The sequence below is a fragment of the Triturus cristatus genome, chromosome 6 (assembly GCF_964204655.1).
Source record: "Triturus cristatus chromosome 6, aTriCri1.1, whole genome shotgun sequence".
In the NCBI taxonomy this organism is placed as follows: Eukaryota; Metazoa; Chordata; class Amphibia; order Caudata; family Salamandridae; genus Triturus; species Triturus cristatus.
The window spans coordinates 955,767,381-955,780,639 of NC_140589.1; the positions used below are offsets into that span (position 1 = coordinate 955,767,381).

The following is a 13,259-nucleotide window of genomic DNA, read 5'->3' on the forward strand; positions in this document are numbered from 1 at the left end:
AGGTGACCTGGCCTGCTTTGCTTTTCCTCATGCTGGGGGCAGGCCATTCAAATACATATGGATGTGAAAATATGCTTGTACATAATCCCCTGTACTGAACAGAAAACGACTGGGTTGACTGTCCCACCTGGGCCGCAATGATCCCTTGCAAAGATTGAAAGAGTAGTGGATTCCAGTAGTGTCCCAAGAAGGAACCACCCAGTCCATAGGCTCTAAGTTTTCTGGAGCAGAAATAAGCTAACTAAATCAAATGCTTGCTAAAGATCTATGATATGCTGCATCTTCATTCAGTTAATATAATATCCCCTATTCAACTGCAACAGGAAGGACTGATCTGAAGGACTACCCCCATTTCCAAAGCTGAACTGATGTTCTGTCAAAACCCCAGGTCCCTTTGTCCTACTCCAATAATCTGTTCAGTATGAAAACATCATGGAGCTTAGCATAATAATTATGGAGGGATGTTTTATGCCAGGATCTTGTGTCCTGTCCATCCTCTTTCTTATATCTTGGTACGATAATTGCTTCTCTCCGTAAATCTTGGAATTTTCTCTGCACCATACCTACATTATAAACCAGGCATGAGATAGGCCACCAGAAGACAGGACTGCACTTAACACGTGTATGGCCCAGATGTCCTCCTCCTTTCTTTTAGAATAAAACATCTGCAATGTCACATAAGATAAACTGGAAATGTGAGCATTCTGCTCTGTGGCTGCTTGAAGCATTTAATCTGAAATGCTCTGACCACCCTCCTCAGTTTCTCTAGCAGACACACAAGTACTGTAGGCAAACTGCATCACCTGTAGCCACCAGCAAGAACAGCAATCTTCTCCAGTATTTAGGGTGTCTTTCAGAGATTCACATGCCTGAATCATTCCCCGTCGTTAGAGTGGGAGTCCCACGGTACATAAATAAACAACAATTATGCATATGATAACCAAAAAACCTTAGTAACATAAAACCAGGAAGTAAAGTAGCCTAAGCTACAGGGAAAAAAACTTCCACACCTATGACTATCATAGTCATTATGTACAGTCCAAACTGCAGCCAATCAGGCAACAGCACCCACCAGAATGTTCTCCTCAGAGGCTCAGGCTCTCATATTTTCTACCGCACGTCGTGTGAAGAGTCTCCCTGAGCTCTGCTCAGTACTTCAGTTTTTTTTCTGGTTTTTTGCTTATCTTCAAGCTGTCATCTTCTAAGAGGTCTCTCTTTAGGCCTTGTGAATCTTGTGGGAAGCTCTAGCTATTTTCTGAAGACCCCCCACAAGAAGTGCATTTACTGCCTCTATCCGGATCATGAGGTGAGGGATTGTAAGATCTGCAGGACCTTCCCTCCGAGATAGAGAAGGGTGCCTACTTCTGTGGCTACAGAAGATCAAGGCCAAGGATAACCCTTTATCTGAGGTAGAAAGTGTAGCCTCTGGTTAATCTATGTCCTCTAGAAAGAGGATGGCTGAGGAAGACTTATCTCCTGGGGCTGAGGTGTTGAGAAACGTCCAGTTTGCTAAGGGCTCTAGCTTGCCTTCTACTCCCTCTTCAAAAAAGGCTTCTCCACCTTCAAAATCTAAGCCTGCTACGCCCCGAGAAAGACTGGAAAGTCTCTGGCATCAAAAAGACTTCCTGACAAAGATTTGCCTCAGCAGAAAGTTCCGTCGACTGCGTCGTCGATGGTTACATTCTCGTCGCCGAAACCCAAGATGATCATGGCATCGGCTTCTTCTCCATCGACGCTGGTCTCCGTTGCTGTTTGACCCATCTCGTCGACGAAGGAGATTTCATCTCTTGTCAGCGCTCCGTCGACGTTAAGGGTTAAAAAGATGTCGACGACTGCTGCTTCGACGGCCACCTCGTCGATGAAGACTTCCTCGTCGACGGCCACCTCGTCGATGAAGACTTCCTCGTCGACGGCCACCTTGTCATCGAAGACTACCTCGTCGACGACTGCCTCATCGACGAAGACTGACTCGTCGTCGACAAATTGCCTCGTCGACGAAGATTACCTCGTCGATGACCTCCTTGTCGACTGCGAACCTCTCGTCGACGAAGACTGCCTCGTCAACGAAAACAGCTGCCTTGTCGACACTCACTTTTCTGACACCAGATCCATCGACGGCACACTCGTCGGCGCCTCTCTTGTCTTCCTGCACAGATTTACAAGTTTGGTCTGCAACATCGGCTACTGCTTCCTTCGCCCTGCCTACAACGGCGGCTTCTTTACTACAACGTCGTGGCTCCTCATTAGAAGCCCTTTCCCCATTGAAGTTGCCTGAGCAAATATTAGATTCTGAGGAGGAAGAAGAGGAGGAATCAGGAGGGGATGATAGATTCTGCACTGCTAGGAGTCCATCAGAATTGTTTATAAAATACCAGGATGATGACAAGGAGGAAGAACCTTGTCCTGAGCCTCAAGCTCCAGCTCCTGTCACAGTTCCCACAACACAAATGCCTTTGGACTTGCTAAACAATTTGCAATATATGTTGTAGGACTATTATCGTCGTTCTCCTCCATCTGAATCGGCGGAGTCTCTTCCATCCACGCCTCTGCCAAGGGTTCCTGTAACCTCTTTACAATCTCCTAGACCACCTTCTCCAGTGCCATCTTGTCATTCCCATGATGCTAATACAACAGATGATGATAGGGAAGAGGAAGAGGTGGATGATCAGTCTGTTCTGTCGGAGTGGGACGAATACCAAATTCAAACTCCATCACCGTCAGCTCCGGCTCCCGTGGACTCTCCTCCTGTGGATATCGGAGGTTTTCATCTCCTTATGGAGAGGGCAACGAAGAGGTTTCTCATACCTATGGAGACAAAGAAAGATGACTGATTTCTTTGATTTTAAAGACCAACCACGAAAGCAGATCAGGACAAATTACCATCATAGATTTTATCTGGAAGGAAGGGTTGAAGATCATGGCAGCACCAAATTCTCTTCCTGCAGTCTTGCCTCGGTTAGACAAAAAATATAAGGCGCCGTGTGATTCTCCTGCATGCCTCATCGGCCAGCCTAAAGCTGACTCTGTCATCGCCCAAGCGGCGCAGAGAAGGGCCAGGAACCCCCCTTCACCTATAACATCTCCGCCAGACAGGGTGGGCAGACGGATGGATTCAATTGGAAAGAAGGTTTCCACTATGGCTGCAACGACTGTCCGGGCTGCAAATTCCGTAGCCATATTAGGGAGATACGATAGGCAAATGTGGTCCGACATCTCCCCCTACATTAATATGCTGCCAGAACCCTCCAAGTCCGAGGCCTTGAAGATTTTACAGGAGGGAGAGTATACCTCTGCGGAAATCATCGACGCGGCCGTGGATGTTGCATCCACAGGATTTAGATAATTAGCGGGTGCAGCAGTACTGAGGAGACAAGGTTGGCTGAAATAGACATCTTTTCGCCAAGAGGTCCAAACCAAGATTATTGACATGCCGTTCGATGGGGAGTTACTATTCGGCCAGCATGTTGATGAGGCCCTTCAGGCTATTAAGAAAGACACAGACAGCGAGGTCTCTTGGTAGCCTGCAGTTTCGTAAGTCGTCCATTCGTGGTGCCAAAGGACGTGGATCCTTCTCCAATAGGGGAGGTTACAATCTGCAAGGATCTTATCAAACCTCTCACAGTAATCAAAGGTTTCAAACCTACAGACAGCAATCATACGGACAGCGAGGTAACTCCTACTCGCAATCAAGAAGGAAACAATCCTATCGTGGACGGGATTCAAATAAAAAACAATAAGATCGCCAACTGCCACCATCTCTTCCATTGCCCCAGTCAAAAATTGGAGGAAGAATATCCCACTTTTACTCAAACTGGTCCAGAATTACAACAGACAAGTGGGTTTTGGATATAGTGGTCAAAGGCTCTGGAGTTCAAAAAGATTCCCTCAAACTCTCTTCCCAAAGGACCACCTCCTGCTCATCTCAAGGAGCTTTTTTCCCAAATAAATCTGATGATTTGGAAAGGAGCAATCGAAAAGGTCCCTCTTTTACAAAGAGGAACAGGATTTTATTCGAGATTTTTCCTAATTCTAAAAAAGTCAGGAGAATGGCGCCCCATTCTCGACCTTCGTGCCCTCAACAAATAACTGAAAAAGGTATCCTTCCGAATGTTAACACTTCAAGAAATACTCCAATTGCTTTCGGCGGGGGATCACATGGCCACCCTCGACCTCCAAGACGCTTATTTTCATGTACCAATCCTACCCAGACACAGAAAATTTCTACAGTTCAGAGTGGCTGGCAGAGACTTTCAATTCAGAGTCCTTCCGTTTGGTCTTCGTTCAGCAACCCGTGTATTTACAAAGGTCATAGCACCAGTGACCGCACACCTGCGTCAACAGGACATTCAAATTTTCCCTTACTTGGACGACTGCCTTATCAAGGCAAATTCGTTTTCAAACCGCAAACGCACATGTTCAGAAGTGTCTGCTACTATTCCAATCTCTGGGTCTCTCCATAAATTTCGAAAAATCTCATCTGACTCCATCACAGAGAAAGACTTTTCTGGGAGCCACACTGGACACAAGGCTGGCTCAGGCTTTCATCTCAAAAGAAAGATAACTCAAGATCTGCAATCTCGCTTGCTTATTGCTGTCAAAAGAGTGCGTTTCAGTCCGTTTTTACAAGTCCTTTCTAGGGATGATTTCTTCTTGCATCCCTCTGATACCCAACTGCCGTTACAGAATGAGGCCGTTGCAAGAGGAACTCAACCTTCAATGGCTCCAGTTTCGGGGTCTTTCGAGGACATAGTTCGCATCACTCCTCGGATGCGAGAAGCCTTTCATTGGTGGAGCCTAATAAAGAACATAAAGGAAGGATCTGCATATCTAGTCGAAATGCCGGATTTCACCATAACCACAGATGCTTACCTCGAAGGATGGAGTGCGCACCTTCAAGGGAGGACTGGCAGATGGACTTTCCAGCAAAAGAAGTGGCATATCAACCTTCTGGAGTTACGAACTATTTTCTTGGCTCTGAAGTCATTTCGAACCATCATCAGAGGAACCTCAGTACTAATTCGAACGGACAATACTACAAGTATACATTACTTGAACAAGCAGGGAGGGACAAAGTCAGCCCTACTATCTCAACAAGCTCAAGAGATTTGGGACTGGGCAATTCGTCACAAGATCAGCCTTTCAGCCATTCATGTCCCAGGGGTCGCCAATGTTCTAGCGGATTCCCTCAGCAGGTCCACAATATCCAACCACGAGTGGGAGCTACATCAGCCAACCTTAAACAGAGTTTTTTGAGAGTGGGGGCGCCCAGACTTCGACCTGTTTGCGGCCAGCCAGAACCGCAAATGCCCATCCTTTGCAAGTTGGGTTCCCCACAAAGACTCATGCGGAAATGCGTTTTCGATGAACTGGTCGCAGATATATGCCTATGCCTTTCCACCGATTCCGTTGGTTCCACGAGTTCTCCGCAATATCAAGAAACAGCCTTGCCGCATGATCCTCATAGCTTCCAGGTGGCCTCGCCAATACTGGTTCACCGAACTTCGCCTCCTCTCGGATTGCGAACCCCTTCAGTTTCAGCCAATACCAAACCTTCTGTCCATCCAGAACGGACTGATCGATCACCCGGACCCAGCATCTTTGAGATTAGCGGCATGGCTCCTCAACACCTTGAATTCGCACACCTAAATATTCCTGCGGACTGTCAGGAAGTTTTATCTAATGCTCGAGCACCTGCTACTATTAAAACTTACAAACTAAAATGGAAGAGGTTTTGCATGTGGTGTCAATCTGTCAATATCCACCCTATTCAAGCATAACCAGAACAACTTTTACCGTTCTTTCTTCATTTGGCGAGATCGGGCCTCTCCCATTCTACTTTGAGGGTGTTCTTGGCGGCAATTTCAAGGTTTTGGCAGGATGGTTCTAATTCTCTTTATTCAAATAGTCATTCAGCAATTCTTCAAGGGGTTGTTTCGGATGTTTCCTCCTATTCGACATCCACCTCCATCCTGGCACCTTAATGTAGTGCTTCCACAACTTATGCGGCACCCCTTCGAACCTATTCATAAAGTGGACTTTAAGTTCCTTTCTTGGAAGGTTTCTTTGCTATTGGCTCTGACATCAACAAGAAGAGTCAGTGACCTTCAAGCGGTCACTATTCATCCACCTTTTCTGCAATTTACATCGAAATCTGTAGTGCTACGCACTAATCCCAGCTTCATGCCAAAAGTTCCTTCGGATTTCCACCTTAATGAACCTATGATTTTAAAGACATTTTTCCCAAATCTGCTCACAGCTGTGGAAAGGGCCTTGCATTCTCTTGACATCAGAAGATGTCTCAAGTTCTACTTACAACGGACAACAACAATATGTAAATCAGACCAACTGTTTGTGGCATATGGTAGATTGCGCCAAGGACATTATGTCTCCAAACCAACCATAGCTCGTTGGATTTCTGCTGCAATTTGTTTATGCCATGAACACGCGGGAAGACTGTTGCAGGCAACCCCAAGAGCGCATTCTACAAGAGCAATTTCTTCATCCACCGCTCTTTTTGCCGGTGTGCATCTTCATCAGATCAACAGGAAGCCTCAAGCGATGCAGATGCGTCAGTGGGACAAGCTGTTCTCCGCAATCTTTTCAAATAAGGTGAGCCTCTGTTCTCCCTCCTCCACTATGCTCTTTTCTATAAGACGCTTATTCCATACTGTTTTTTCTATATCCTGAAATTGTTCTGCATATGTTCAGCGCAGATGTATTGATTTATGATTATACATTTTGGTGATGTGTATTTACTATGGTACATAAGAAGCGTATTATGAGCATGATGATCTGTACTGCTATCTACTCTGATTCAGGCATGTGAATCTATGAAAGACACCCTAAATACTGGAGAAGAACAATAGTTACTTACCTGTAATCTGTGGTTCTCCAGTATTGGTGTCTTTCATAGATAGACATGCAACCCGCCCACCTCCCCTCAGAGGCTGGTTACGCTGTTATACTTTGGTTCACTCCTGTGCGAGAAAATCCTAGAGCCTGAGCCTCTGAGGAGAACATTCTGGTGGGTGCTGTCGCCTGATTTGCTGCAGTTTGTACTGTACATAATGACTATGATAGTCATAGGTGTGGAAGTTTTTTTCCCTGTAGCTTAGGCTACTTTACTTCCTGGTTTTATGTTACCAAGGTGTTTTGGTTATTATATGCATAATTATTGCTTTTTTATGTACCGTGGGACTCCCACTCCGACGACGTGGAATGATTCAGGCATGTGAATCTATGAAAGACACCAATACTGGAGAACCACAGATTACAGGTAAGTAACTATTCTTCTTCTTCAAGTATCACTGTTTGGAGGGAACAGTTACCTTACCTCCTTAATTCAAGTAGTCATTTGTATTATTATGCAAGTGCTGTACATTTGTCACATTAGAGCTCCTATACTTCACCTCCAACCTGCTCTTAGGCTGTGTGCTTTCCCTGCTGGTACTTCCGTAGTGAGTCTGCATTGATTGATGTCCGATTTTCAAAGTGTTGCACTTCAGTGAAACAGAACATTCTCCAAACGTGTGTTTCTTGCTTACATTTTGGCAAAGTATTGAACTGTGATAAGCTGCTACAAATATCTATTTTACCTACATTTACCTCTTTCTGTGGTGTATATCATTTAACTTCTACTATTGATTCAGAAGGATTGACCAATAACCACTATTACCTTAGTACCCCTTTTCCTCTCCAAGGCAGGTGGTGAGGGCAAGGGATGCACAAGGAATAATAAGAAGAGAAAGAATCGCCCCAACTTAAAAAAATCGAATTTTTGTAAAATCAGTTGATCACGATAATCCTACACCCCAAACGAGCCACCCGATAGTTACACCTCAGGTCAAAGTTCCAAGAAGAAGATTTTCCTCACTTCTCTGTTCTTATGGCATTACCTAGGCATAACACCTTGTCCTATATCACAAACTTCAGAGTGACCACCTTAAATTCTTTCTGACCATACATCTCACCCCTAGTTCTGCTCTAGCCAACAAGATCGTGTTCATTTTTCTTTGTAAGGAGGCTTTGGACTTCTGAAGGTCTCATCACCCAGCAATGACGGAAAGGCACTTGATCCACTATCAGTGCAGTGTCTCCTATGTTTTTTTCTGCCACTGGAATCTGCTGTGATAGGACAGCGGTTGGCTTTGTTGACAGTGCTCTTTGTAACATGGCTGCTTCTATTGAACCACTTGAGTTCATGTTTGCGCACATAGTTCAGGTAATTCTGTGCCGGAACCCAGGTTCTCTTTAGTCGGGCTAAACTTTCTTACTCCATCTGCCTGCTTTTAATCCTGTGCTTTCCCCTGTGCTGGCCATGCAGCAAGGTAAAGCAACATTGTTTCATCTACTGCAGACTGCCTCATTACCATAGCACCTATGTTCCATTAACCAGGAAAAATACAGTTGTGGATTGCCTGAAGCATTTTCTGGGGCAAAATGACTCTCTCCTCAAAGGTGATCTTATATCTTCTCTAATTGCAGTGAAATGAAACTACCTCTGGTACTGTGGAGGTTGGCTTCCTCCTTCTCATGGATGCCAGCTGTCATCTCAACCACACTCTGAAACATGTGCGTGTGTGAAAATAAATGTGATTGTTAGCCTCGACAGAGACCTAAAACAAGGGTGAATTCTCACCCATCCTAGTGCGCATCCTTCCATTCACTTTACACTAATCCGTTTTAGCTAACGTCTGTTAAGACATGAACTAAATTGTTTGCAGCAGCACTCCTCTTTGATGTGGCCTGTGTATCTTGGCTCATGGATTTCCAAATCCATGAGCCATAGGTAAAGTGTCTATTTGGCAAAATCTGACAATGCCCACGATGTTTTATTCATGAACTATTTTTTTTATTTCTAAAAGCTAGTTGGAACACAAAGCCATTTGATGAAAAGCTAACAAATATAACTATTCGTATTTAATCTGTTTTTCCTGAATAGACCAATAACACAATGTGTTAATTGGTAGCCAATGAAGATATTTAGTATTGTGTTGATATCCAATGTTTCTTGACCAATATGTACCCAAGGTTCAGTTGCAGGCTAGCTGCATTAATTTGCCTGTGTTGACATATATTTGATTATGGGCTGCGCTCTGCTTATATCTCCCTCACTCAACCTTTGTATCTCTTCAATATTCTATAGACATCTGGACCAAGCATATACCACATTGGCGTGTGTACCCCTGCAGCTAATGTGCCACAGGGAAAATGTGGCGATGGAGCAGTGTGCCTGGTCTCAGGCAAAACTGCATCATCTTTTGGAAATTTCAAGGTAATGGAAATGGATTACCGGCACCAGGATGAAGCAGTTATTGTACATTACAGTGGTGGTGACTCTTGTCCAGCAGGTAAGTGACAACTTATCCTTTTAATTTTCTCCGTACTCATTTACCTGTAGAGACACGTTTACCACGGACCGTTGTAGTTTTCAGACGTTTATCATAAATTTTTGGGTGAAACATGCACTTCAGACAATGAACAATTTGTAATGTGTGTTCGAATAATAATTCACTTGAATAGTACAGTGCTGCATTTTGTTTTGTTGATGTTTGCAAACATCTGTATTTTCTCCAAAGCAGTGAGTGAAGAATTGACTGTTATGGAAAGGGGAACTTCTAAAAGGCATCATTTCTAGCACAAACTTGAATAGTTACCGGAATTGCTAAGAAATAGCCTGTGACACTCGTTTCAGCTTCTGATCCTCTGCATCAAGGAGTTTCGTGAGACGTTGGCGTCTTTTAAAGATTGAAGCTTTCACTTTCTAGCTATAGTGTCTTAAACTGAGATAATACTGATAGCTGTCATTGTCAGCATCCATGGAAAACAACATGGGACTATTGCCCATTGCATGCTATTACAAAAAATATCATGTAGTCACAGTTAACAATAGCGTCCATTTTTCTAATTAGTTGTTCTCATCGGTTTAAATTGACTTACAAGTTTACAAGTGCAGCTGTAATGCATATTGTATTTTCCCTTTAACCATATATTAAAATATACCTTGCAACACCTTTACATGCAGTCTTTGTTAAAAATAACATGCATTCAAATAAAAGTTGTTTGACCCCTGCTCAGAGTAGCGTGTGGTTTGATAAATACTCCATATTGTTTAATTGAGAGTCCCATTTTGTGAAGTTTATGATCAGGGTTTCTTTCATTTATTCCTCAAATCTTTATTCCTCTTATCCTGAATCATAACCGCATGCAGTCATAAGTCACGTACTTGTAGCATGTGTGACTCTAGATAAACTAGTGTTGGGCTCGAACAGTACAAGTTGCTTATCTTTGATAACGCTTAGCGGCACGGAAGTTATGACTCCTCCCTTAATCCACAATGTGCATGGTAACCTACTCCACCTTAGAATGTTTTTTCCGCCATCTGGTTCTGGCATGTTTAGGTACGACTGAAACCAATATGTTCTCTTGCAGTGACTTTTGGCCCACCTATACATTTTCAGATTCAGTGCACATGTTTCTTATTTTGATCCATCAATTTTGTTCCCGAATTTTGACTGTAACCAATTTACTCAAACCCACAGGGCAAGGCACAAAGCCCATAGGCGGCTCCAGCCCTCTCTCACAATGAGGTCTTTGCCTTGGGGAATGTAAGAAAGCGGAACGCACATCTTTCCAATTCTGCCCACAGTGTAATGCCAAGTATCCCTAGGCTGACCAACACAAGATTTGCCGTCTTTGCCTCCCTCCACATCACAAGGAATCTATGTGTACCTTCTACCTTACCTTCCAGTGGTAGAAGATGTTAAGATATGACAGAGAAAGGTGCTGAGCACATTTGAAACTACAACGCGGGCCGCTATCAGATACACCGGACATCTTCAGCCAGCAGGACCCACTTAATTTGAGGTGGAAGAGGCTGGCTCCTTCGGCACCCTATCGACCAAACCTATGCACAACCCAGAGACACTTTAATCAAGCGCATCCTAGGAATAAGAGGAGAACCATTTGGCATTAACGCGACCGTGCATCAAGTTAACTCCAAGGGCTGTAAGTACTATCACTAAGCTTCTACCAGTTAAACAACCAGTCACAGAAGCAGAGCACAGCTCCCCAGGGAGTCTGGTATCAAAGCCAGAACCGGCCAGAAAAAAGGCTTTGGCTTCCGGTCCACGGGTGCCTTTGGGCTCCGGTCAGAATCGGGATAGGCTTATGATTCAAGCCATAATCCAGCAAAGATCATGGACCTACACTCCTGCTCCATGCCCTCTCGATCAAAGGGCTCTAAGCTGCCACATTCAGAGTGCAAATAACCACAGAGCTTCTGTGAAGGACACTAAACACCCTGAATAGGACTCTTATTCCGATTTCCGAACTTCCCATTCTTAAAATACGGGTCTAAGAACTTGACGTTACACAAAAGCATCTCGTTTTTATGTATTTTGAGGCAGGCAAAGTCACAGCTCCAGGTGAAGCCGGTCAGCAGATTACCTCCCATTCTGTAAAAATGAAGATCAACCTGTGAGGAGGACCTTGCCCTTCAAGCGACCTCCCCAACCAGCGCCTAAAAAGTTAAAGGATTGGACTGCAACCTCCAATGCCTAAGCACACACCCCTCCTCCACCACTCTCTCATTGAGTACCACCTCCTGTGCCAGTCCCCACACCCCACCAACACACCAAATGATCAGATCACTTTTTTTCGGAGCCAGTATGGGGAGGGAGCCCCATAGGACCAAACCACTGCAGAGGGCAGGGATGACCCATGGAATGACTAAAATGTCAGCCCCACTCATTGCCATGATTTAGCTGTCTACCATAGGTCACAATGCGTGTCATAGAGGGCGAAGACGACTTCCTGGTGGGATCCTGTTGCAATTCTTGTCCATGCTCATGGGTATACTCCTATTCGCCAATAACCATTTTAAAGACCGGGTTAATCTTGTCACACCACTTTTCAACAAAAACATACACGGCCTTTTTCAATGACCCTCTCTACAGTAGGGTTTGTATCCCCCTGGATTCCCTCTTGGCATACCATGCCAGAAAGATGGCCTCAACTCAAGCACCCCACCGTCAAACAAGGGGAGCAAACACCTCAACACTACTGGCAAATGTGTAGCATTTGGAATAGCCACCAATTCTGTGGGGCTGGTTTTGAGATATACCAGATTTCATTGGGAGGAGATGGAGGCACTTTTACAGCACCTCTCTGATGCCTACTTAAAGAGGGATGAAGAATTAGTTGCAGGAGGCAACTCTTCTCTAATGTAAATATACTCTGTGCTCTAGGCATAGCGTTCACCACCTCTGTTAGTAACATTACCAGTATTCTCCTCCGCAGACATGTATATCTTCGCATCTCTTTCTTTAAATCGAAGGTCCAACAGCATCTACACAACATCCAGTTTGATGGGGAACATCTATTCATACTCCAATTAGATGAGATGTTGGAAACAAAAAAGACACAGAGTGCGAAATCTAAGAGTGCCCAGCAGCCTACAACCCAGAAGGGCACATTTCATAAGCAATAACCCAGGGACGAGGGCAAGATCACACCACTTAATCTTCCCCAAGCAAATCACCACCAGAAATAGACTTTCCATGACTTCCACTCAGGTAGGTAGTACTAGAGAGAGAGTTACAGGGAAACAATGGCAGGGTCAGTTATAGAGGAGCCTCTGCTCCCAAGCACTGACTCACCCAATCCCCCCTGCCCGTCACACAACACCTGTTAGAAGGGTGGAGACTGAGGGATTTCCACTCTCACTAGGTGAAGTTCACCTTTGTGAATCTAGTGTTAGTGGATTCTAGTGGTAGTCTACCCAACATACCACCATGTAAACATGCCCTCGGCCATCGTCACTTTACTCTTACAAGAGGACCAAGCACTCCAAAAAAGCCTGATTCAGCCAGTACCCACACACCAGGAGGGACTATGCATCTACTATATGTTGTTTCTTCTCCCAAGGAAGAATAGTACACACTGCTCAATCCTAGACCTCAGGCCGCTCAGTCGGGAACATCCATACAGAACACCTCCACAAGTCAACTATTTGTAGCATGTTAGCCGTAGATATATATGCTTAGCATTATCCTGTCATCTAGTGTTCAGCTTGGACAGTTACAAGTTTGTTTTTCTAAGAAGTCTTAGTCATGAGGTAGAGTGGCTTCTCCTCTGGTGTGTATTGCGCATGCTCCTCAGCTCCTTTGTTAGATTGTTTTGTTGTACCATCGGGTTTGGACATGGACATTGCAGCTCCGGGACCGAAGCTCCATTCCTCACCAAGAACTTGGCAGTGC

The 13,259-nt window shown here is 44.7% G+C and overlaps 1 protein-coding gene across 1 annotated transcript in view; it reads left to right on the plus strand.

The window, feature by feature from the left end:
• The window catches only part of IGF2R (insulin like growth factor 2 receptor), a 1,674,612-nt gene that overhangs the window by 1,388,770 nt on the left and 272,583 nt on the right, over positions 1 to 13,259 (plus strand). Inside the window, exon 38 of the mRNA XM_085611652.1 lies at positions 9,146 to 9,350. Coding sequence (XP_085467778.1) covers positions 9,146 to 9,350 — 205 coding nt within the window. The remainder of the gene's footprint in view (positions 1 to 9,145; positions 9,351 to 13,259) is intronic.